Below are 26,662 nucleotides of genomic sequence, written 5' to 3'. Positions count from 1 at the left end.
CATATACTCACTGCTCTAGTAACCGTTGCTGGTTGATGAAGACGAAGAAGCTTGGCTCACAGACTAAATTTCGCTCCCAGCATGCATTGGTGCAGGATTCCCCTTCTTCCGACAGCCAAACCTGCATGGAAGTGACTGGGGGCCAGATATGGGGAAGGGGTGTGTTTGGGTGCCACACCAGGTGTGTGTGATTAACGAGGAGCATGGAAGGGGTGTGAAGGCCTTGGGACCCATTTATGGGATAGGGGGAGGGAAAAGTGAGAGAGCAAAACTCCTGACAGAACACAGAGGAATGTACAGAATGGAAAAAAATATATAGGACAAATATTGGAAGGATTTGGAATGGAAAAGAGGGGGACAGTAAAGAGCACAAATAATGAAAAGATAAGGAAAAGTCAAGTATGTAACTAAGGGGGTAATTTAAAAAAAAAAAAGTTTTTTTATGATCTTGTCACCCATAACAACAAATATTAAGGTAGCATTTACTGTTTACAAATTACAAATGTCCTGAAGCAGAATAGCCAAGGCAGTAGTAAGGAAGTGCTTCTCTCAAGATATTGCAGAAATGGAAGAAAACGTGAGGGACTTTTCTTTGACATTCAGAACTAGCGAGAGAGTAGGGGATAGAAAGTTTCCATCCACTGGTCTGTGGATCCCAGCTACATATATATATATATGCAGACTTTAATCTTTGATGGTCTGGGGTCGCTTCCCCAAAATGTTAGGCCACCTCAACTCTGGAAAATCCCCACCCCAACTGTCTGTCTTCTGCATTTGTTACGAGGGGTGACACTTACTTGATGCTGGATATAAGCATGGAGTCTTTGCAGCATTCCCTCGCTAGTGTATTCGTAAGGTAAGTATGGCTCCACCTATAGAAAATGGCGAGTTTGGTCAGTTGTGCTATATACACTGGTGATGTCTCCAATGCTAATAAATACACCACCCCTTGGTGGGTGTTTTTATGTTTATTGATTATTTTTCTACATTATTATTTTGGCCCATCTTTTCATATCACGGTGCAATAACTACAGTAAAAAAAAGTCAGTGTGGTCTAATAGCGGTACCTCTAGAGAGATTATGTATTATTATGTATTATGGGAGAACTGCTCTTGAGATGCTGGGTAGGTCAGAGTGCTTTTGTTCAGTTGGTATAACATCAGGTCTAAGAAAGTCTCCCTGTGATTGGCTACAAAATAGCTTTGTGCTCCAATCTTTGCTAATTGTGGTGGTCTGTTACCAGCAATGAAGACTGGCAGCTGGTGGTCTGTTACCAGCAATGAAGACTGGCAGCTGGTAGCCAATCATGTCTCATGAGAAGACACTACAATAGCAGTAGAAGAGTGGGCTCCATGCCTACCTATTTCTACACGAGGAACAGGAGAGACAAATAAAGGACTCAACAAGGTTGTGACTAGGGACACAGCTCCATCTGCCTTCACTCCTCCGCTCCTCATTCCCTCAGGCTGATCAGCGATGTACTGGATAACAGGGTCTAGCTTCTGTGACTAAAGCATTTCTCCACCTCCCCCAATCACAGTTGCTAATGATCTCCCTCGAGCACTGTCCCTGAGCCATGAACCATCATTCTCCAGAACCGTCTAGATAATGAGGCTGCTCTACTGGCTACTTGGAAATATCGACACATAAAACACCCCTTATTTGACATATTGGCAGCATCAAACTATTCAGTCCCCGAAATGATCCTGTCCTGGTCTGAAGTCTTAATAGGATGCTCTGGTGCCAGGTTAATTGGTACATGTGAATTGTATCTTACATTGTACATTGCAGTCAGCTAGGCATTCATTTAGTGATCATAAGTGCACCAGTTCAATGTTTTCCAAACACAGGGGGAGAACTATCCCTTTCCCTCATACCTTGCTCCTCAAAATTGCTTTGATAGCTGCCTCAAACTCCAGTGTGTTGTTGTAGTCGACTGTTAAAACTTGTGGTTTCCCAATGGCCATCTCCATGTATGGATGCTGAGAAGAGACCTGCAGACAGGACAGAGAAGGCTCTAAATCCATCATTGTTTCAGCCAATATACAATGTTACCATGGTGACAGCTTTGTAGTAGCCTGAAACCCTGGTGCTGACAGCCCTGTAAAAATATTTGTGCATACAGCCTTCTATAAACCCATAACCCTGATGCCTACAACATTGCAGAACACTATAACCCCGGTAACCACAGACTTCTACAAATCTGTAACCCTAGTGCCTAAAGCCTTCCAAATCTTTATAAACCTGGTCCCTACAAACTTGCAGATTCGTAAACCTTTGGTGTCTAAAGCCTTTAAGCATTCTGTAACCCTGGGCTCTACAGCCATGCAGAACCTAAAACCCCAATAATTACAGTCTTCTGAAAACCTGTAACCCTGGTGACTACAACGTTGCAGAGCCTTATAACCATGGTGCCTACAGCTTTGCAGAACCTTATAACCCTTGTACCTACAACCTTGTAGCACCCTACAGCCCGGATAGCTACAACCTTGCAGAACTCTACAACCCTGGTGCTTCCAACCTTGAAGAACCTTATAACCCCAGTGACTAAAAACTTGAAGGCAACAAACAAAAACCCTAGAGCTTACAACCTATAACCATGGTGCTTAACACCTTGCAGAACCTTGGTGCCTGCAATTTTGCAGAACCTTATAACCCTGGTGTCTACAGTCTTGCTGAATCTTATAACACTGGTGCCTACAAATTGTCAGGACACTTTGAATCTTACACCCTTACAGAACCATATAAAACCCTGGTGCCTCAAACCTTACAGAACGCTAGAACCCTGGTTCCTACAGCCCTGGATAACCCTAGTGTTTACAAAGTTGCAAAAAGCTATAACTCTGGTTTTTACAGTCTTGAAGAAACCTGTAACCTTGAGATGCATGATTTAGAGGAGAGAAGTCATTCCAAATATCAGCGTATTATCTGCAACACAAATCAGCAATGCTCTACTGCTGTCTATTTTACTACAGGATAGAAAGGCTATGACAAGTGACAAACCCATCATGTGACAAATATATGGAAATACATGGAAAATCAACCTGCAGCTGAACAATATATGCTGACAATGACAAATATATATAAAGAAATGTGTATTTTGTCAGCATATATTGTTCAGCTGCCGGTTGACTTTCCATGTATTTTTCATATATCATATTCTGTCATCACCTCTCAGTAGTGTCTGTTTTCCTTTGATTGTATCCTACAGAGATAGTCCTTAATAATTCTTCCTTTCATCTCTCCCTCCCTCACCCCCTACGATCTCCCCCTGGGCTACTTACACTACCACAGTTCCACGTGACTCCCAAGCCTTGGCACTCTCTCTCCGACACATTTTCATGACTCACTTGGTTGACTTGTCTATTTAACGCTGGTAATTGGGTTTTTGTCAGCTGCTTATGATGAATATTCCCACAAGCAATCTGAACGGCTGCAGGACACCTATCTCAAAGCTATGTTTAAGCACTAGTCTCTTCGGACATTTTGTATAAGCTTATGTATTACATGGCGTCTTTTTTCTTGGACCACTATGGGGTAAATACATTTTAAATTCAAACAGGGGGCCACAAACCTCTTATAAACACTACTAGGGGTGTTGCTACTGACCCTTTTTTTCTCGTCTCCACTACATCCTGGGTAAGGAAAACATAAAAGTACCTCACGGGAGGTGGGCTTCCCACGGAAAAATTCATGGTTGAGAGAGCTGTGAGGAGGATTGAATAGCGGCTGTAGGAACACACACCCGTTGGCTACGGCTTCCAAAGGGGCAGGGCCTTCATAAGGAAAACCAAAGCCAATGAAGAGCTGTGGGATAAAACATGTAATACACCATTATGAAATGGCCCTCTTCAAACCACCTACATTCCGCCACTATCCCCGCCCTCTATACACCATATCAGCCTAGCCTTGATAAGTCCATTTTCCAAGCACCTTAGCTTTTTTCAGCAGCTGCTGCAGGTCCTGTTGGGGCAGCAAGCCGTGGTTCTTCACAAAAGCAGGGACCTCAGGGGGGCGCTGTGTTTCAAAATAAACTGTGCCGTGGATCTCCATGTGCTTATGCAACACAGACAGGAACTTCTCTTTTCCCTAGAAGAAATTGATCAGTTTTTGGGTAGTCTAATTATACATATTTTTTACACAAATAGTATCAGATACGATTGGATAGTATCTGAATAACTTGTCTATGAAGATTTTCATTCATCCAGGCCATTGTATATCGAGTAGAAGTAAATCTAGAGCAACTGGACTTGCTGAGTAATTATTGAAGTCGTTTCACTACTCATCCGAGCAGCTTCTACTGGTACGGGAGATCCTCGGCATATAAACTCCAATCACAATGAAGCAGTGTAACTATCCAGAGAGGTGATAAGTGAAACTCACAGAGGTTGTGAATGCTGTGTAGTTACTGTGATAGAATTACCATTGTGCCATGCAACTCAAAGAGTTATCTGAATAATAGTAACCCTAAGCATACGGAAGCATAAATGTAGTGCCAGATTAAGGTGTAATATCCCAGAAAACATGACAATATACATACAGTGCCTGTTTCATTTAAAATACACCCTAGTACACATGGTATGAAAATTGCAGTGTTTATGCCCAAGTATGATTCCCCCACAAAAAACAGTTCCATGTATGATACACTAGAACAGCATAAATGTAGGGCCAGTTTTATGTTTACTACCCCCATTTAACATACGTTAAAATGAGCACCAATTTTAGGTATGATGTACCCAGATATATGGCAAATGGAATACAGTGCCAATCTATAACTCGAATAATACTCCAGAACATGTAAAATGGAGTTTCAATTTCAGGTATAATGCCCCCTGCATACACAAAAAGATAATAACAGTACTAGCTTTATATATAATACCACAGAACCACCAGTTTTATGTAAAATATCTCCCAGAGCACATGAAATGTTAAACAAAGTGCCAGTTTCAAGTATAATGCCCCCAGAACACATGGCAGGAAACACAAAGTGCTAGTTCCATGTATTCTTAGCCTCTCTGTATATGGTTGTGGTATTGTTCTCTTTTCATTCTTAACTCGCTTCACTTTGTCCCTTGAGCCTGTGATACCAATTACAACCCACCTTACAACTTCACAGTCCAGCTGACATTGACCTGCCTCCCAGCATGCATTAGGGCATACTGCTAACATGAATTGAAGTGCTTTGCGAATGGGAGTGCAAAGCAGATAGAAGTTAATACGGTACCTGCAGCTGTGTGAAGCCATCCGGGAAACAAGTGCGGCAGACAAAGAGAGAAAAATTAAGCAAGAGAGAGAGAGAGCTCTGTGGGTAACACAATAGATTTGCCAGCGGACAACCCTTGCAATATTTATTAATAAAGGCAGTGAGTAGAGAAGATAGAGATACAGCAGAATAGTAAATCAAGCAAGAATAAAGCATTCTAGGATAGTAAAGGGATAAAAAAAAAGTTAAGGAATTAAGGGGCAAATCAGCTTCTCTCTACTGGCAGACATCTTTGACCCATTGTATACTCAGACATGTTTTCTGCCTGCCATCTATGCTATTGTAACATTAGGCAAGCTTATAAGGAAATAGATTGATGTGCAGAGAGGTATTCAATGAGGTAGAAATATCTCTGGGAGGGTCTGTGTGATACAAGGGTGGAGTAAGATGATATGAGTAAGGGCGGAACCTTCCACATGGCAGCCTCTTTCCCGTAAACCACAGCCATATTCCGGACTTTATTCTGTGCCACCTGGCGGCGCTCCGTATCATTTAGCTCATCTGTCACAAAGCCCATGAAGGAATTGTCTGGAGTGTGAGCTGAGGATAGAGAGAAAGGAGAGCGAGGGTGATGCAAGGGGTCTTGCAGACACAATTCAGCAGGAACAGCCCGTAACTTTGCTTTAAGGAATATGGGGTCTTTTCTAAGATCCATCAGCAAGCAAGCTCAGACTGGATAATAACAGAGAATGGGAGCTTACTCACAGACAGTTGAAAACCTACACATTCATATTCTCATACATATCCCACCACACATTGCTCCAGACTCACGGAACATGGTCATGAACTGCTTGGGATGCAGGTTCCAGTAGCCCCAGTTGGTACGATAGCCATGGAGCGTGGCATACTCTTCATGGTTGTAGGCCGGCTCTGTTCCAAAGGTGTCCACTACCCGCAGGCGGCACCTATAGAAATATTCAAGGGTTAGTGGTCTGTAAGCCTCTGTCTAGTCCAGGGATGTCTAAAAGCGATTTAACTAAGGATTATGGGAGTTCTAGTGAAAAAGCACTCAGTTGGCTTGTAATTCTCGCTATTTGCTTTTGCACAGTGCCACTCCCTGTCACTGGCAGAGCAACACCCAATGAGCATCAGGGGCACAGTGGTTCACTATATGCAAGTCACTTTTTCTTAAGAGAAGGTACTCTGTATATTCTGTATACTCTGTATAGTGAAATCATGGTTATTATATAGGGGTGCCACAATGGCAAGTAACTTGCAATATGGGCAGTTTTCCTGCACAACATTGTCTTTATGCCTGGAGCCAATTCCGTAGCCAGCAGGGCAAACATTAGAGAATTACTGGGGGTACTGCTCTAAGGGAATTTACAGAAGACTGGAGTTTAGTGAGATTACGGGAAGTCTTTTAGCATAACTGGGACATGGTCTGTGCTTTTTTTAAATTGAGGCCCCATTTTTAGATGCTGGTAGTGCCCAGCACCCAGGAGTCCAGTGGGCTGATAACTGGAGCCCCCCCTGGGAAGAGGAATGATTTACTGTTAACACTCAGCCCAAACAGAGCTGTTAGTTGTATTTACTGGAGGGCTGCCATCAGAATCACAGGGACCCAGAATTACTAAGTCAGCAGGTCCCTCCCACATGTGGCCTAATTTATTGACCCACTGGTTACCTAGGCAGAGGGCTCTGACAACAAATAAAGTGAAGCCATAATGAGGAAAAAAAGGCCCAAGCTCACACAACTGCACCCCTTATCCACACAGATTCTACCAATGCCCCAACCCACAATCTACTCAAATGCCACCAACTCATCACAAGCCCTGTCCCCTTTGTGACCAGCAAATCAGAGTTTTACATCTCTTGGGTCCAACTCTGCCCTGAATACAGTACCCCTGTACACTCTGATGGTGGCCCTGGAATCTGCTTTATATAACCTGCCTGACTTTGGAACTCTCCAGCTACACCCAGTAGATATACAAAACATTAGTTAAATATAAACACTAATTATTACAATTCAGTTCATTTGTTCCAACAACAAATAGAAGAATACAACTAAATATCCTGAAAAGTGGACAACAGAGGCACGAGAGCAACTGTACCATTTGGGGGGGGGGGTATTTGGGGTTATGTGGAATTCAAGTACTGTGAAAGATTATCTTTGTATGGGGGGGAAGGCGGAGGTAAGTTTTGCCATTGCACTAAACTTTTTTCATGCCCCTGGCTCCCCATCTGTGTTTACTTCCAGAAATGAGGATGAATCTGGGGAGGGGGGTTTACATTTGGTCTAGATGGAAAGAAACCAGTGTGCTCTGGCCAGGAGCTGATTTAGAGGCAGGCTGTAAGATTGCAACCATTCTGGTCGACAAGTATAAAGATAAGTATAAAGATATGCATTTCAAATGCAAGTCTTATTGAGCTATAAATCAAGAAGCATAATGGAGGACACAACCGCTGCTGTAATGAGCACACGTGATAAAATCACTCTATTGAGCGGAGACTGGAACTACAAGAACATAGAACAGGAAGGTCCGATCTGTGGTCTATAAGATCTTGCTGAACTGCAACTATCAGTGTCCTTAGGAATTAAGGGGTCACTAAGGCTGGTGCCACCTGAACTTTAGCGTTAGAGTGGGTCAAAGGGAAGGCTGTATCCCTTGTGCAGAGGGTGCTATTGCACTTTATGCACTAGAAGAGCCAAATATCTGTTTTAAAGAATGTAAATTAGGCTTTTTAGGTTACCAGAAGTGGCTTTTTACTGCCCCTGTAAACTGGCCACTTGTTGCTGCCTCATGGCAGGTGCAGCGTCAGGCCTTTAATTGCAACTGCTACCGCCAAATTGCATGGTTGTAAATGCCCCTAAAATTGATCAGGAGAGAACGTAAATGCGAGTTTTGCTGTGTTGAAAGACATTCAGTTACAGTTATTGCTTCTTAGGGCAAGGGCACACTAAGCAGATAGTTCTCGTTTCTCTGCAGGTGGGGAGCTACACAGAGTGGAGATCAGCGTGAAAATGCACACATTCACATTTTTCCCCGATCCCCACCTCATGTAGCTCCCCATTGTCCGACACCAGGCCTGCGTTTAAGAGAGGATCCCAGATTAACCTATTGGTCACCTGGGCCCCTGAATGGAGAGCCCTGCCAACAAGTAGAATGAGGCCCAATTGGGGAAAAAAGGAAGATTTTTGTACTTACCGTTAAATCCTTTTCTCTCATCCTACATTGGGGGACACAGGCACCATGGGGATGAAGATCCTGCAGCTTGGAGAGTGGACACTAAGAGTTAAAGTTGACTCCTCCTCCTCCTCTGGGCTTCATCCCCTGCCTCCTCCTACTTTCTCCAGTTTCTGACCGAAGAAGGAGTACCAAAATATCACCCAAAATACAGAGAAGGAGTCTCCCACCCTTAAAAATTAACCTATTAACCTTTTTGAAAAAACTACTCCCAACGGGGAGAAAAAACTCCAGATGACCTACGGTCCATCTTTATCTAAACCAGGGAGGGAAGGCCTGTGTCCCCCAATGTAGGATGAGAGAAAAGGATTTAACGGTAAGTACAAAAATCTTCCTTTCTCTCACCTATATTGGGGGACAACAGGCACCATGGGGATGTCCCAAAGCAACCCCTGAGGGAGGGACCTTACCCCTACAGTGCTCACATAAGAACTGTTTGTAACACCTTCCTCCCAAAGCTGGCTTCAGCTGAAGCTTGGGTGTGCAGCCTGTAGAAGCGCGTGAAGGTGTGTGGAGAAGACCAAGTGGCGGCCCGGCAGACTTGTTCAGCCGATGCTTGGTGTCGAACAGCCCAGGAAGTGCTGACTGAACGTGTAGAGTGTGCCTTGATCTTGAATGGGGTTGGTTTACCCCTTACTGCATAAGCTCTGATGATTGTGGAGCGAATCCATTTCGCTATAGTCCGACTTGGCGACCCTCATTCCTCTCTTTCGACCTTCTGTAAGGATGAAGAGAGAGTCTGTCTTTCTAATTTTCTTTGGTGGCCTCAATATATGCCTTGAGGGCTCGAACAACATCCAACTTGTTTAGGCGTCTCTCATGAACATTCTTTGGTTCGGGGCAGAGCGAAGGAACAACTATGTCCTGATTCAAATGAAATTCCGAAACGACCTTAGGCAAAAATTCTGGTGTTGGTCTCAGGACCACTTTGTCACAATGGAATATCATGAACGGAGACCTGCACGATAGTGCCGCTAGTTCGGATACTCTTCGAGCCGATGTAATAGCCAAAAGGAAAACTACCTTTTCCGTAAGGGTGAGTAATGGAATTGCATCTAGTGGTTCAAAAGGCTCCTCTTGAAGAACTGATAGTACTAAATTTAGGTCCCAAGGAGGAACAGGGTACTTATAGGGGGGAACTAGTCTAGTAGCCCCTTGTAAAAATGTTCTGATGTGGTCTCCAGATGCTATCTTTCGTTGAAAAAGGATAGAAAGTGCTGAGATTTGAACCTTCAGGGAACTTAAGGCTAATCCTTTGGAGAGACCCTCCTGGAGGAAGGATAGAATGTCCCTGTCCTTCGCCTTCCTTGGATCTGTCTTTCTCAACTCACACCAAGTAATGAAAGTTTTCCACACTCTGTGATATATTCTAGCCGAAACTGGTTTTCGAGCTCGCAACATTGTGGGTATAGCCTCTCTAGGAGCTCCAGAAGCCTCCAGCACTAAGGCTTCAAGAGCCACGCCGTTAAAGCCCATTGATGTGAATTCGGGTGGGCAATCGGCCCTTGTGTAAGTAGATCTTCTCTCAGAGGAAGATGTAGTGGCATGTCTCCTGCCATGACTACTATCTCCGCAAACCACGGCCTTCGGGGCCAATAAGGGGCCACCAGAATCGTATGAACCTTCTCCCTCCTGATTTTCTTCAGTATTCTTGGTATGAGAGCTAAAGGAGGGAATACATAGGCTAGCGAGAAAGTCCACTGGATCACTAGGGGCGTCGACCGCCCAAGCCTGTGGGTCTATGCTTCTGGCTACGAATTTTGGTACCTTGTGGTTGTACCGAGACGCCATCAGGTCGACTTCTGGTAGGCCCCACCTGTTCACGATTAGTTGGAAACTTTCTGGGTGCAGACTCCACTCGCCCTGATCTATCGTTTCTCTGCTTAGGTAATCCGCCTTCCAATTGTCTATCCCTGGTAGATAGACTGCCGATATTGCCGGAACATGATGCTCTGCCCATGTCAGAATACTTTTTGCCTCTGCTAAGGCCGCCAGACTTCTTGTGCCTCCCTGATGATTTATGTAGGCCACTGCTGTCACATTGTCTGACTGTACTCTTACTGCTCTTCCTCGCAGAAGGTCTGTCCAGTGTTGGAGGGAATATCGTATTGCTCGGAGCTCCAGTAGATTGATGGGAAGAAGCTTCTCCGATTGGTTCCAGAGTCCTTGCACTGTTTCTTGGCCTAGGACTCCTCCCCATCCCCGTAAGCTGGCATCTGTTGTTAGTATCGTCCAACAGTGGGAGGGGAAGGGTTTTCCCTGTGTCAGCCGGTGAGGTTGCAGCCACCAGTCCAGGGAAAGGTTGACCTGTTCCGGAATCGTAACCTGTCTGTCTAAGTGTTGTCGATTCTTCCTCTGGTGCCGTAGTATGAGCTGCTGTAACAGTCTGGTGTGGAATTGAGCATAAGGTACTACGGGGAACGAAGCCACCATTGTGCCCAACACCTGCATTGCTGTGCGGAGTGGGATTTTGTCGGAAGTTTTGAGGTACCCGATCCTTCTCTGAAGGGTGCTGATCTTTTCCATTGGCAGAAAGGCCCTTTCTACTCTGGAGTCGAGAACTACACCTAGGTATTCCATTCTCTGTGTTGGGAGAAGTGTGGATTTCTTGTAATTGATTATCCAACCCAGCTGAGACAGTACCTGTATGACCTGAGTTGTGTGATTGGTCGCCACTGTCAGGGAGGGGGCCTTCACTAGAAGATCGTCCAAATAGGGGATCACCTTGATTCCCTTGAGTCTGAATCCTGAGAGTGCTGCTGCCATGATCTTCGTGAAGACCCGTGGAGCCGAAGATAGACCAAAGGGGAGCGCCACAAACTGCCAGTGCTTCCCTGCTGCGTAGAATCTCAGAAATCTGTGATGGGCTGGGTGTATGGGGATATGGAGGTATGCGTCCTTTATGTCTATTACAGACATGAATTCGTCCTTTTCCATGGACAAGAGGACGGATTGTATTGATTCCATCTTGAAATGGTATGCCTTGACAAACTTGTTGAGAGTCTTTAGGTCTAGCACCGGTCTGAAAGATCCATCCTTCTTGGGTACGATGAATAGGTTTGAATAAAAACCCTTTCCCCTGTCCGACTGTGGGACCGGTTGAATGACTCCCGAGTCTGCAAGATCGAGTATGACCCTCAGAAAGGCTTCTCTTTTGTGACTTCCTAGAGGAACCCGGGGATATGAAAAATCTGGTTGGAGGATGTAGATTTAAGTCTATAAGATATCCTTCTGATACTATTTGGAGGACCCATTGGTCCCTGACTAGACTTCTCCACACCTCCCGGAAGGTCCTTAGGCGTCCGCCTATAAGAAGCCCTCCAGGGGTGGGCACATCTTCAGGCAGAGGTAGACTTGTCCTGGGAAGGCTTGGTAGCTCCCTTGGTAGAGGACCAGGTGGACTCCCGCTTGTTGTGGTATCTCTGGCGAAAATTCGCGTTTGACTTCTCAGGCTGAGGCTTCGCTCTTTGTCCCTGCCGAAAGGGCCGAAAAAAGGTCGCCTCCTAAAAGTGGGTCTCTTAGGTTTACTCTGTGGAAGGATAGTGCTTTTTCCTCCTGTAGCCTGAGAAATTATCTTGTCAAGCTCAGTACCAAATAGTTGTTTCCCCTGAAAAGGTAGACTCACTAAGGACTTCTTTGAAGTAAAGTCTGCCGACCAGGTCTTGAGCCACAAAAACCGGCGAGCCGCAATGGATTGTGCTGAGGTCTTGGCTACTAGTTTGGCCGCATCTAGTGCTGCGTCACCCAAGTAGGCAGTGGCATCCGCGATCTGTGAAAGCAGAAGATCAGTAGTTGGATCCTCAGAGCCTAATAGCTGTGCTACCTGCTCCACCCAGACCTCCATCGCCTTTGCCACCCATGCTATGGCGAACATAGGCCTGAGGGCTGTTCCGGCCGTAGTGAAGATTGACTTACAAAAACCTTCTAGTCTCTTGTCAATCGGATCCTTAAAGGATGCTGCATCCGCAACAGGGATGGTGGTGGTCTTAGAAAAGCCTGGATACTGGAGGATCGACTGAAGGAGGGGAGGACCACAAATCCATACATTCCTGAGGAAAAGGATAAGACTGGGTAAAGCGTTTTGATATTTGAACCCTATGATCTGGAGCTTTCCACTGAGATTTGACTATCTCATCTAACTGCTCATATGCTGGAAAGACATAGGAGGTCTTGCGTTGTCTCTTGAAAATATTCTTACCAGCCTCTACTGTAGTAGAAGCCGTGTCATCGATATTAAGGTCTTTAGAACAGCTTGTATTAACCCTTCCACCTCCACCTGGGTTCTGGGGGTCTCCGGGTCTGGCTCAACATCTTGTTCAGAGTCATAGTCTGTTAGAACCTGTCCTTCCTCATCGGAGGAGGTAAGTAGGCCACCCTTAGTTCCCGAGGGAGAGTCAGGTGGCCGCTTTGAAGCAGTTGGTCGCCTATCGTGGGGCCTGAGGAGGGTTAGATAGGTGTTGCAGGACTTTGTCCAGTGTCTCTGGAATGCGGGCCAAGTTGCTAAGGCCGGCCAAGGACATAGTGAGAGCACGCATCAGGTCTGTTTCGGAGCCCTGAGGTGTTGTATTGTCTGAGTGTGTGAGTGGAGGAGGGTCAGAGAGAGAGCTGTGAGAGGCAATGGTGGGTCTACATGCTGCGCACACCGCCTCAGTTGAAGCAGATAAAAATTTTTCCTTGCATGCTGCACAAGCTAAATAGGAAACCCTGGGTGTCCTGCGTGCAGGTGCTGATTGTTTAGCTATAACAGCCTCCTCTGTGGTGATAGACATGTCTGTCCTAAGTAAGTGGAGGCAGGGGAAAAAACTGTGGGCCCGCAGTAAGCAGAAGACGTCTGCAACAAAGGATAACATTTAATTATTTATTTACCTTGTCTGCCCACTATTTATATATATATATATATATATATATATGCCGGGTGCTTCCCCAACTAACCTGCGTCGCGAGCAGCACACCGCTGAGGGGAATCTCTTGCGCAGACAAGATGGCGGCGAAAGGGAGTGGGCGTGAGCCGAGAACGTCGGAAGCGCCGGCGCCTGAGAATAAGGCGCTCCAAGATGGCGCCGACGTGAGTAGGACGTATGCGTCCCAAGATGGCGCTGGATTGTTGAACGCCGCAACTACAAACACACGCGCCTACAGGACGGAGTCCCAAGATGGCGCCGACGTCAAACAGGACGCCGGCGTCCCAAGATGGCGCCGAAGGAGTACCAACATGGCGCCCTGACTGCCGCAACCTAATATGGCGCCGATAAGCACCGAGATAGCGATACTAACGGCGCCCTATGTTCCCTGCTGACCGATAAGCGTCTACATACTAACTGGGGAACCCGTGAGAGGATATATATATATATATACCCTCTAGCACTACCTGTGGGTGAAAGAGATTTTTTTTTTTTTTTTTTTTTTTTTTTAAAAAACAACAAGGGTGGGAAGCAGGTAGCTCTCCTACCTGTACAGCCAGGAATGTGTGCTCAAACCAACGACCTCCCCTGTCGAAAAGACTGGCGCAGACCTCCGTGGAGCGGTAACCACAGCCTCAGGGGGAAAAATGGAGCTTTGCCTGCAGCCTCCGTAGAGCGGTAAGGCAGTTTGGCACAATTGAAGACGTCTGGCTGAGGGGCACTGGATACAAGTAAGCGCTGTCCCCCTGTGGCATGACCCGCACCGAAGTAAGATCATTTGCTCCAGCCACCGTGATGTCCATGTTCTCCTCTGAGGACACTAAAAGAAACTGGAGAAAGTAGGAGGAGGCAGGGGATGAAGCCCAGAGGAGGAGGAGGAGTCAACTTTAACTCTTAGTGTCCACTCTCCAAGCTGCAGGATCTTCATCCCCATGGTGCCTGTGTCCCCCAATATAGGTGAGAGAAAATGACACGGCCATTCACTGACCCACGCATTCATGACCTCAGTATACTAGAACCCCACCCACAATCCACCCAAATCAAATCCACTCGCCTGCAAGCCACACCCCATTCACCACCCACAAATCACATATTTAATTCTCTTAAAAGCCCCTCTGCTATGGGCCCCGACTTCAGTTCCCTGCACACAGAAATGTGCCAGTATAAGTTACAGGGCTTTTGCAGGGAAATAAATTGAACAAAAAGCCTACTAACAGCCTACTAACAGCTATAGAATACGTCCCCTTTGAAATAGTCAGAGAGCAACCATATAAATGTTTCAGCGGCACATAAAGAATTTAGCGCAAACACCATACAGTAAGCGGCGACTGGCGGGCACAGGGCAATCTGTACTGCTGTACCAGGATTTCCGCAATATTCTCCCTAAAAGGTGTTTTATTGTGAGCTAAATCTATATAGAGCAGAGAAATGTGAGCCATAAACAGCAGCCAATACACATCATAAAAATGTTTAGCCGTGTCCCTGAAGGCTTCATCTTTGTCTCTAAGATCTATCACATGGGGAAGGGGGAGGATTTCTATTTTCTGTGCTTTGTGTTAAGGGAAACTTTTAATGTTTCTGCCCAATAAAGGGGAAATAGAGCCAAATAAACAGCTATTGATTTAGCAGACAGTCGTGCTCTGTACAGCAGCACTAAGTGCTTTTATTTCTTTTATGGCGGATTCTGGATTCTGCAGTATCCTGTGGGTGCAATCTTCCATTCTCAGGTCTAATAAGCTCCTCTCATTGCCCTGCATAAGAATGTGGGTGGAGCAGGAGTGTGTACTATATACACCTTGCAAAATGGATTCCTGATGTTATAAGGGGTCATTTACTAAGTGAAAGCTAGGGTGCAAAGTGTGAAAAACAGGTGATTTTTTTTTAATTGCTGCACATCTCTACACTCTAGTGGTGTAACTAGCATACAGTGGTGTCTGCTGTATGGTCTGCCTGCTGCCACCACGGCCAACCACAAGGTGGTCCACCTGCATTGGGGGGGGGGTATATGGGGGCTTGTGGAGAGCCTGAAAATATATAGGTGGGGACCCTGGCTCCTACACCCCTGGTGCCTAAGAGCAGTGGCCGATGGGGAGATTTGTGGTGCAAAAAAAAAATGCACGACTGCGGGCAACAAATAGCCTGAAAATGCATGTCATTTGAAAATAAATGAAATCGCCGGCGGTAAAACCAACACATCGCTTCATTCTTCTGAAGTCGTCTGTAGTTGCCTCGGGAGGAAACATTGGATGACTTTGCGATATGTTGGTTTTTATTGCAATTTCAGTCAATTCCAATGAAGACGAATTTCGGGAGATTTGTTGCCTGCAGTGATGCATAAATAATCGCAACAAATCTCCCCATCGGCCACTGCCCTAAATGCCCCCCTGCACAAGCCAGTGATGCAAGTCTGCAAGTGTGCCTATTGATGCATGGGAACCCTAGAGTTAATTCTACAGTTCCTGAGGTTGGCTGTGTCAATACACTTAGCAGACTGGTGCCTAAAGGATCACACAAATGCAACATTTTTAGCTGTAGCTATGACACAATCCCCAATGCAACAATTTTGAATGCAATGGAGTCCGATTTGTAAGAAACACATGAACAAAACTGCCCCTTGTCCGGTTGTATATAAAGTGGAGACGCCATACTGATGAGCAGTAGCTGATTGATAATAGGCACTATTTATAAACGGATGACGACAAAGGACTTGAATTAATTGTATTCTCTATTGACACATCACTGAGCCTAGCACGAGGTTTGCTAACCTCTGCTGACTTTTCCATGGCTATATTTGTTCCCTTGCCTTTCATATTTTATGAATCTGGATTTAATTACCTCCGTTTCAGCTCAATATGTCAATTTCCATGGATCATAAAAGCTGGCAGAATAAATTCCACCCTTTGTGTACATTATCCCTCTCTACAGTTGCATTACTTGATATGCACTTCGGCTTTAAAGAGGATGCAACTCCCATCACACTTCAACATATTCTGAAGGATTCTAGCTGGGAGTTGTGATGCAGCAACGAGGTGGATTCTTAAAGAAAAAGTATCCTCCAATGGAAATCCTGCCTGTTCTGTAAATACCCCCGGCTCCCTGTTTAATTCATGAGGTCAATGCTGAAGGCATTTAAGACATTCTCCAGCACCAAACACATATACAGCACTACATGCAATCTTCAGGTGTACTAACAAAATGGCCAAATAATCTCCTTATGTTACATAGAAAGGTAGCTAGTAGAGAGAGAAGAGAGTTTCATAGTGAGTTTGGATGAGAAACTCCTAATCTGCATATGACTAGTGGAAAAGTAGTTCCAGAACTCGGGGTACTTTGCAGGGACCAGATTAAGGACTTCTCCATCTGATGTGAAACTTCAATTCCCAAATCCACTGTGGCTAAACCTGATATAGCAGGTCACTTACCTGTATTTCCTAAAGGAGAGGCCCATATGCTGCTTCATCTGCTGCATTCCGTGATAATCCGTGTAGATGAGGTCAAAGGGCAGCGGGTCAGTCAGAGGACAATTGCCCCTCCCAGGAGGAACGCCTAAATAACTATAATAAACTGCGTTAGTTGGCTTCCAGGTTATATATCTTTCTGCTCTTTGTTATACTGGGTATAACAAAGATTTGTAACCTATCATCCCTCCCAGCAAAATGCAGTTGAACTATATCTACAAGCAAAGGCTGTTGGATGGTGTAATTTAACAACTACCTGGAGTTTATGAATACTTTCCGGGACACAAAAGATGTGTGTGCCTGGTGCAGTGGGGCTGTCTCTGTAATGCAGTTAGGGAGAACCTGTTAGTTACAATTAGCTAAGGGGGATCTTGTCCCTTCTGTTACCATGGAAACAAGCTTACAGGTATTTAGTCTGCGTTCCTATATGTACCATGCTATAGCATTTTGCATTCTTACCTTTGCAGGTCCTTCACAGCCACGGTAATTTTCAGGTTGTGCCCTAAAATGTAGAGAGCCGCTAAAATATCCGCCCACTGCACCATCTCGCCCAAAGGCCCGCCCTTCAGCACCCGGGGACTGAAAACATCGCCTGACTCTTCCGTCAGGAATCCGATATGAACAAGGATCTGGTGAAAAGAGAGGGAAGGAGCAAGAGGGAGAAGGAAAGTTGAAAATGTTAGGGATGCATCGAATCCACTATTTTGGATTCAGCCGAACCCCCGAATCCTTCTCGAAAGATTCAGCCGAATAGGGGTGGGAAGGGGAAACATTTTTTACTTCCTGAAGTCACGCGATTTCCCTCCCCGTCCCTGATTTGCATATGCAAATTAGGGTTTGGATTCGGTTTGGCCGGGCAGAAGGATTCACCCGAATCCAAATCCTGCTGAAAAAGGCCGAATCCCAAACCGAATCCTGGATTCGGTGCATCCCTAGAAAATGTTGACCTTGATAGATGGGTGTCTTCATCTAAACTCAGCTACTAGGTAACAACATTGTATGAATGAGATGGAGGCATCTGACCACACCTGGCTGTATGAGTCAACTCCAACTCATAGCTTCTAGCTAACTGGTCTGTTAGAGGGGTAGTCTCAGTCAGTGGACTCACATACCATACCTAGCTACAAGTGCAATATGTAAGTTGCTATATAAAAGCCACTGTAAGCAGCAGTGCTGTCTTTATTGCTTTATGGCTGAGATTCTAGTGATCTTTATAACAGAGCATTCTGTCACAGTGACATAGATCCTATCTGATCCCCATTGTAAGCAGCACTCCTGTCCTGCTTTATGGCTGAGATTCTAGCTATCTTTATAAGAGCATTCTGTCACAGATTAAAATATTGTAAGCACTTTGGGGTAGAAACCTCATCCTAACTGTGTATTCACCTAAGCACTTAAACAGATTTATTGTCCCTTTATAAATTTATCATAACTATGCCCCTGTTTGTGCTTACACCTTGTAAAGCACATACATTTGTGGTGCTATATAAATACATACACACGTAATTACAGTAGCACAGATTGCCTTAGAACACAATAAAAGCACTGTATGTAATGTATTTAATAACAGAAACTAATTAGAACTGAAATGAACATTTTAAAAAGAAACATTTTGGGACAATGGCATGTATTGGTATTGTTTTGAGGCTAGAGGCTGTAGTCACACTACTATAAGAACTATTATTAAAAAAAATCTGAAAATTACTACGGGGCTCAGGAAAAGAAGACAGTTTAAAACAATGATTATATTACCTGCTTCTGCTCTTTTGGAGTTTCCAAAATCTTGTTCTCCAGTCTCCTAGCTGCCACCAGCCACTGAGTCTCTAATCTGCGCAGCCTCTTCTTCATGAAGATAAGAGACTCCTTTCCAGTTCCCATTAAGTCCAGCAGGGAGGAGAGCTCTGTGCGGAAGGCAGCCTAGGAGAAGAATCAAGAGGGTGGTGCTTAATACAGGCCAGAAAGCAAGAGGAAGCCATTTGGGAACGACTATAGCGAATAAATGTGATTCCTCCCTAGCTGCAGCATTTACACTTTATCCATTAGAGCAGGGAGTGTAAGCCATTGGCTCTGCAGCTAAACTACATTGCCCAGCATTCCACATACTGTGGAGCTGACTTAAGCAAGAGCCGGAGAGCACTCCATTATTAATATTTTATGAAAAAGAGGTCACTATCCCTTTAAGTGAAAATAAAAGAATAGGAAAGAGAGTGGGTACTACATTTTCCTAGTGTTGGGTGGGGGACTATTATAGCTAGAAATAATTTTTTTCTATGATCTGTAAAAAAGGTTATAGGACTACTACATAATATATATATAGATAGAGTCAATGGAGGAGCCGGCACTCTCGTCAGAGAGTGTCTCCTGTCTGAATATGCCTTCAAGTCTGTGCATTTGTTGAGAGGATCGATTTATTACCAGTTTTTCCGTGTGAGGCACCTGCATGATACATCGACGGATGGCTAAGAATTGGTGCATACTGTTTAAGTTGTTAGCATCCGATGCACTTACTGCTGCACTACCCGAGAAAGCCAAGTACATACAGCCCTTGTGATCAAGAGTGCAAGCCCTCCACCTTCGATGCCCAGATGATTATATCTTTTGTCTACATTCTTTGGCATATTATATGGACACCATAATTAAGTTTCGGTGACCTTTTACACACCACTATAAGGACTTTGTGACTTTGATTTTTTGACTTTGACTTTTTTGTTTTTTTAATTGTTTATTTTCTATAGATTTTTTTACATTATTGATTATATATTTTGAGATGGTATTTTTTGTGCACATAAACTGCCTGCCTAGGTAGATGTTAATCAGATTTTTAGACAGGTTTACACATATATATGTATATCTCACTTATTTATTACACATAATAGCAGATATTAATGGACACCTGTAGGGTGCACACCAGGTATTTTAATCATTTGTTAAATCCCTTTCTATAAAGTTTTTTGCCTTAGATATGCACACCAGATATTAAGGTTCTCTGGATATTTGTGGAGTCCATAGGTTAATTTGGTATAGCACCAATGGGTTAATGACTTAGTTAATGGGTATGTTACATGAGACAATGCCCTCTTTATCTATATAATGGAAATTATAGTTAATGGGTATGTTACATGAGACAATGCCCTCTTTATCTATATAATGAAAATTTGATAATTTCCAAGCACCTGGTCCACTACACCTGTATTTTAGTATAAACAGTTTGGATTTCACTGAGGGGTTCCTAAGACAGACCTTTGATCTTGACTCAATTGTAGGTATTTGTAACATAAGTAACCGTTTGTGCTGTGAATGCCGGAGAGTTACAATGAAGACGAATTATTGTTACAAAATACATTATTTTAATCTTATTTTTTGGTTTGCCCAATAGGGGGTTTTAACATAAATGTGGATATTACTGTATTTATTTTTGTTTAGTAATAATATAATTTTGTGTATGTAATTTAACTATTTGACGCTTAGTGATGATGATGATGATGACGTTAGCCAATCAAGTTCTTTTTCCCGCCATCATAGGTATATAATGCATTTTTTGATTGCTTATTGTCACTTTGAGAAAGGCCGAAACGTTAGTCGTTTACTTAATAAAAACATTTTTATTTCAATTTAAGTCCTGAGAGTGCGGACCTTCTTTGTGGGATATATATATATATATATATATATATATATATATATATATATATATATATATATATATATATATATACACACAGGTTTTGGGATCCATTATCTGGAAACCAGTTATCCAGAAAGCTCCGAATTCCGGAAAGGCAATCTTCCCTAGACTCCATTTTATCCAAATGATCGAATTTTAAATAATGATTTCCTTTTTCTCTGTAATAATAAAACATTAGCTTGTACTTGATCCCAACTATGATATAATTAATCCTTACTGGAAGTAAACCAGCCTATTGGGTTAATTTAATGTTTAGTCTAGTAGACTTAAGTACAAAGACCCAAATTACAGAAAGATCAGTTATCCGGAAAACCCCAGGTCCCGTGTATTCTGGATAACAGGTCCCAATGTTATCCTTTAGTGTTAAACTTATTGGGCACCTGTTTCCTGGGCCTTTGCTTGGAGTAAGAACTGAATGACTGATTCCTCCAAGGTAGAACTGGGCAGAACCATTCAACTTCACTAAGGTAAACCAGAAAGGAGCACTCTGTGCCATCCACCCCGTAAAAGGCATAGCAGGGATCTGACGTCCAGCGAGAGCGCATCCACTGAAAGGGAACACATACAAGTCAACTTGGTAGTAAATGTCTGACAGTAAAAAAATGGCACACCAAAAGGCTGGAAGGTAAGGCCTTTACCGACCATGACACTTACAGACTTAGTATAAATGAAACATTCATTCCACCTTAATAAGGAATGGGCAACAGTTATGGACATACCTCAACCTTCCCAGAACAGTCTGGAAACCGAGGGTCTCGAGGGATGTCACAGAGGTCTCGCTGACCTTCCACGACTAGAGATACAAAGAAAATACTCCTGTTAGATTTTAGGCCTTCTACACAATGACCCACATTACCCCTTCCTGACACTCATAATGCTGGTGGCATTTACATGAAAGAGGCGGCACTGACACTTGAACTGTGATTGCCATTTTTACTCCTATGACCCACCCTGTGACAGACGGACTTACTAGTTAGATAAAATAATGGAAACCATGACTCCCGATGACCAGTTACACAGTTGTCTCCCACACTAGATCAGGGCACATTGGCCATGCTCACTCTTTGATCGGAGAAGGCTGTTCCGCAAAATCTGATCTACTTTCACTGCGATGTCAGACACGTTCTGAGCGATGGCCTGGATCTTTTCCATCAGCCCAACTGACTGCAAGCTGGAAAATACAAACACAGGCGTTATTTATACTTTTAAGGCTATGCACACGGTAAACTGTTTGCTGCCTGTGCACCATTCACCTTCTGCCGTGTTACATTCAAATACAAAATGATTAGAGGGGTTATATGGGAAGAAATTGGCCAGTTTTGTTCACAGGGATTCTATGCAAAATCACCAAACAATGGTTGTTATGAGAAAAAAGACATTAAGATTTAAAAGTGAGAATTTAGGGTCACAAGAATTGCTACTTATAGCTTCTGCTTTAGGTAGGAAGAATGGAATCATAGAAGAAGATGGTGATAGCGGAGCAAGATGGAAGCAGTAACACCACAACTGCCCAACAAACAATGGCCACAACAGGGGGTACTGTAATCAGCGTTCAAGTGACAGAGGGGGACCCGAGATCTGAAAATTAGATTTGTGGGTCATAGCTTGTAAGGGAACTAGGGGTAGTAAGAAGAGACATGTGCCTAAGACATAACGGTGAAGAAAGCACTAGGACCCTAGGCACATACCTCTATGTAATCCCATTCCTGAGCATTAGTGGAGTGAGTCAAACTGGGAATGCCAGGGAGGTGTCAAGTGTGTGTATGTGGGGGGGGATGATGGCAGGGTGCTTGCCTTGGGCACCCTTACCTATTGTCCTGGCACTGGCCAGATGGCCTGGGGTTTATATTGGTGCATCAGGTGTTGTTATTCCACATTAACCAAAGATATATCAGGAATTGCAGGGATTTTGTTTCTGGTCACAAAAACGATGTAATTAACGTGATAAACTCATTTCTATCCACTTAATTAAAAGAAGTTCCTCAAGCAGAGATGCAACACAGATTATAAAATCAATTTTGAGACAGTAACAGAGCTTGGCAAGTGCAGTCAACTGCCTCTAGTCTTGTTGATGGGAGATAAAGGTAAGATACAGTCAGAGTGATTAGTGCCAAGGAGGGTTTAGACCAAGGTCAACACAGGGCATATACTATGTAATAGATTCATTATGGTACAGTAAGTGATTACAGACCCATCCAGCCCATAATGTTCAGCTTCCTCTCCTCTACGATATTCGCTGGCATTCTCCAAACGTGCCAAGATGTCCATTCTCCTCACCAGCGTCTCCAGAATTTCGTTCATTCTCCGCAAAGCACCCCTCGACTCTCCTGCGCCCAGCACTAAAATCAGAATGTGATCCTTACTGCTCAGACATGGAACCATAATGCTTGTACTTCAGGGATTATACCAACATTCCTGTCTTTATTTTTTCTCATATTGCAAGCCTGCTTTTGGTATATTAGCTGCTACTATAGGCACCATCTCTCCCTACTATACCATGGCCACAGTCCTTTCCAAGAGACTATTATCCCACTGTTACTATAGGCTAGTGATGCACCAAATCCAGAATTTTGGATTCGGCCGAACCCTTCGAGAAAGATTCGGACGAATACCGAACCGATTCCTAATTTGCATATGCAAATTAGGGGTTGGAAGGGGAAAACATTTTTTACTTCCTTGTTTTGTGACAAAAAGTCACGCGATTTCCCTCCCGCCCCTAATTTGCATATGCTAATTAGAATCCGGATTCGGTTCGGCCGGGCAGAAGGATTCGGCCGAATCCGAATCCTGCTGAAAGAGGCCGAATCCTGAACCGAATCCTAGGTGCATCCCTACTATAGGCACCATCTCTCTCTACTAAACCTGCTATCCCACAGTCCCTTCCTAGAGACTATTTTCCCACTGTTAGTATAGGCATCATCTCTCCCTACTATACCTGCTATCCCACAGCCACAGTCCCTTCCCAGAGGTTATTATCCCCACTGTTACTATAGGCACCATCTCTCCCTACTATACCTGCTATCCCACAGCCACAGTCCTTCTTCAGAGACTACTATATCCGCTGTTACTATAAGCACCATCTCTTCCTACTATACCTGCTATCCCACAGCCACAGTCCTTTCCCAGGGACTATTATCTCAACTGCTACTATAGGCACCATCTCTCCCTACTATACCTATCACACAGCCACAGTCCCTTCCCAGCGGTTATTATCTCCACTGTTACTATAGGCACCACCTCTCCCTACTATACCTGCTATCCCACCGCCACAGTCCCTTCTCAGAGGTTATTATCTCCACTGTTACTATAGGCACCACCTCTCCCTACTATACCTGCTAACCCACCGCCACAGTCCCTTCCCAGAGGTTATTATCTCCACTGTTACTATAGGCACCATCTCTCCCTACTATACCTGCTATCCCACAGTCACAGTCCCTTCCCAGAGACTATTATTCCACTACTACTATAGGCACCATCTCTCCCTACTATACCTGCTATCACACAGCCACAGTCCCTTCCCAGAGGATATTATCCCACTTCAACTAAAGGCACTGTCTCTCATTATTTAACATGCTATTCCTCAAGTGTGCCATAATTTTAGTCATTAGAGTCACAACCTCTGCCCAAGAGCATAGTCCATTGATACAGACTGTACCACTCAAAGCCATAAAAAGCAGGATTTGTTATAATATAGAAAACAATGTCCTTTGTCTAGTAACCCATAACAAACAATTAGACATTTGCTTTCAACACTCTAACTGTACCAGACTGCCTGGTTGCTAAGGGTTACTGGACTGGAAGAAATGTTGCACATATAATTGCACAACTGTCATAAAGCCTTTGCCTCTGACTGGCAGGTAACATAGCGACAAGTATAAAAGGCAGAAAAAGTATCACCTTTTATCAGATGTTTCAAAAAGTATTTTATATCATGTAGACAATGAATTTACATTTGTTGTCCATTCTAGTTTGAAATTTAGACTGCTATGCAGTTGCTAGGCTCACAGATCTTAGCTACAAAGGATTAATTTGATGGTGGCAATGGAAAATGAACAAGAGGTAGATTAAGTAGCATGTTGTTGACTCCATTGACAACATATTGAATTTTACTTAAAAGCTTAACTTAACCTTTAAAAATGAAGTATTGCTGTTATAAGATATTAAACTGTATCCGATGTTTAATAAATTAGCTTCACAAATAGTCAAGCTCAAGTGTGCACTGATTGCCTTAAAATCCGCACCCATCTGCACAAAGCCAATCCCATGTATTCCTATTACTACACACACAGACCAGCAGCTGACAGAGCTAGTGTTTTCGCCACTAATAGACACACTGGGGCGCTTACAGACACTATGAGGTTTGAGAATCTCATAGTATAAAGCTGCTGAAACTTTCCAAACAGCATGAGACTGCAAAGCAAATCAATAGGGGAGCACCATATTTTTGGACTAATTTGAATGCACTGCTGCCAAACAGCATGGTTGCATTGTTTGCAGCAGGCAAAAAAAAAAAAAAAGCTTATACTTTCTATTAAACTCTGTTAGTTCCCCTTGAACTGAGCATTGCATTATTGGTGTGAGGGAACAAAATCAAGGACACAGCAGCATGTAGTCCTCCTACCCCTCAGTACTGGAAGGAATAATGTGCCAAGTTTGGGTCATGGAACCTGCTCAGCAGGCTCCCAGCACAACAAGGGGACACAAGAAAAACTCGCACATTAAATATGCATGTTTTTGTATAATTATTCCTGCCTTCCCTTCGTTCTCCTCTTCCCTCAGAATCCCTGTGGATTCTGTCGTTCCTCGCAAGGTGGGGGGGGGAGGAAGAAATAGCTCGAAGGGGTTTATGAAATCGTCTTTGATTCTGTATCTCAGAAACTCCCTGAGGGCCATAATCTGCTGTGACAATATCCTCGCCGCTTCCCACCATGCTGAGGATTTCATTATCTGGGCACCAAAGTGTGAGAAACCATTTGCCTATAATAGAAGGGCTATGGGCTACATGCAACTCGCTATCTGCGCTAGCAACGGGTGTAACTACTAATGTATGTAGCTCAGCTGCTATTGAGCTCTCCAGCTGCATCACTCCATTTTAAAGGCAAAGTAGAGGTGCTGTCACATTTAAAGGGTCAGGGATTTATACAGATTTCCCAACTGGCGAAATGAAGGGCTTTGGTTTATTCATTCGAGTCAATGTGAATTAGGGATGCACGGAATCCACTATTTTGGATTTGGCTGAACCCGAATCCTTCGCGAAAGATTCAGCCGAAAACCAAACCAGATTCTAATTTGCATATGCAAAAAAATTTTACTTCCTTGTTTTGTGACAAAAAGTCACTAGATTTCCCTCCCCCCCATAATTTGCATATGCAAATTAGGATTTGTATTCGGTTCGGCCAGGCAGAAGGATTCGGCCGAATCCTGCTGAAAAAGGCAGAATCCTGGCCAAATCCCAAACCAAATCCTGGATGCGCTGGATCCCTAATATGAATAAAACGTCATTACAGATATGTCACTTGCAATATAATTTTTCACAAGCATACACTGTAACTCATTCCAACGGATCACCTACCCTCTGTCCGAATGGTAAAGGGGGAGTCTGCCAGGCGTTTCGCTGAGAACTGACCACCGAGTGAGGTCATCAGGAAGCACAGTGTAAAAAATCCGATGCCCAGAACAAATATCCTAGGATGGAAACAGGTGGGTATCTTACCACATTGCACAACATGTTCATATTAACTCATTTCAATTTCACCAGATACCAGTAGAAAAGTGGGCACATCAGTAGGGCCATTTCTGATCTGGGACTGGCATGGGAGGAAAGTGATGATATTGCTACATCAGCAAGAGTTCAAAAGCAATTGGCTGCACCAGGCCTGGACTGAGATTCAAAATAGGAGCTGGCATTTCAGGTACACAGAGGCCCAAACAGGCCACACAGCAGCCCAAACAGCCTCCCACCAGCCCAATATACAGTGACTGTCTATGGCAACGTTCAGCAGCCCCTCTGACATTTGCCAGAACCCACAGATTGCCAGTCCAGGCCTGGGCTGCACCTACAAGCCAATCCATTTCACAAGCCATTAATTTCACAGGCTGGAATTAGTTATCATTATATTTTATGGGTGGGATGGTGCAACCCATCTCTTTTTTTACTAGCCAAGCCAAAG

At 44.0% G+C, this 26,662-nt stretch overlaps 1 protein-coding gene across 4 annotated transcripts in view; it reads right to left on the bottom strand.

Moving 5' to 3' along the window:
- The window catches only part of mgat5b.L (alpha-1,6-mannosylglycoprotein 6-beta-N-acetylglucosaminyltransferase B L homeolog), a 33,420-nt gene that overhangs the window by 2,088 nt on the left and 4,670 nt on the right, over positions 1-26,662 (bottom strand). For 2 of the 4 annotated variants that reach the window (XM_018235384.2, XM_041575851.1), the window contains exons 3-18: positions 26,065-26,177; positions 22,684-22,831; positions 21,554-21,663; positions 21,212-21,285; positions 20,873-21,040; positions 18,563-18,727; positions 17,270-17,439; positions 16,775-16,906; positions 6,035-6,168; positions 5,673-5,803; positions 5,225-5,230; positions 3,934-4,089; positions 3,661-3,807; positions 1,878-1,994; positions 798-872; positions 12-274 (exon numbers count right to left, since the gene is read on the bottom strand). In XM_018235384.2, coding sequence (XP_018090873.1) covers positions 12-274; positions 798-872; positions 1,878-1,994; positions 3,661-3,807; positions 3,934-4,089; positions 5,225-5,230; positions 5,673-5,803; positions 6,035-6,168; positions 16,775-16,906; positions 17,270-17,439; positions 18,563-18,727; positions 20,873-21,040; positions 21,212-21,285; positions 21,554-21,663; positions 22,684-22,831; positions 26,065-26,177 — 2,109 coding nt within the window. The remainder of the gene's footprint in view (positions 1-11; positions 275-797; positions 873-1,877; positions 1,995-3,660; positions 3,808-3,933; positions 4,090-5,224; positions 5,231-5,672; positions 5,804-6,034; positions 6,169-16,774; positions 16,907-17,269; positions 17,440-18,562; positions 18,728-20,872; positions 21,041-21,211; positions 21,286-21,553; positions 21,664-22,683; positions 22,832-26,064; positions 26,178-26,662) is intronic. The other 2 variants (XM_018235387.2, XM_018235386.2) reach the window with 2 other exon arrangements.

The sequence above is a fragment of the Xenopus laevis genome, chromosome 9_10L (genome assembly GCF_017654675.1).
Source record: "Xenopus laevis strain J_2021 chromosome 9_10L, Xenopus_laevis_v10.1, whole genome shotgun sequence".
In the NCBI taxonomy this organism is placed as follows: Eukaryota; Metazoa; Chordata; class Amphibia; order Anura; family Pipidae; genus Xenopus; species Xenopus laevis.
The sequence above is the reverse complement of the archived record's forward strand: the minus strand, read 5'-3'. Positions and strand labels throughout refer to the sequence as shown.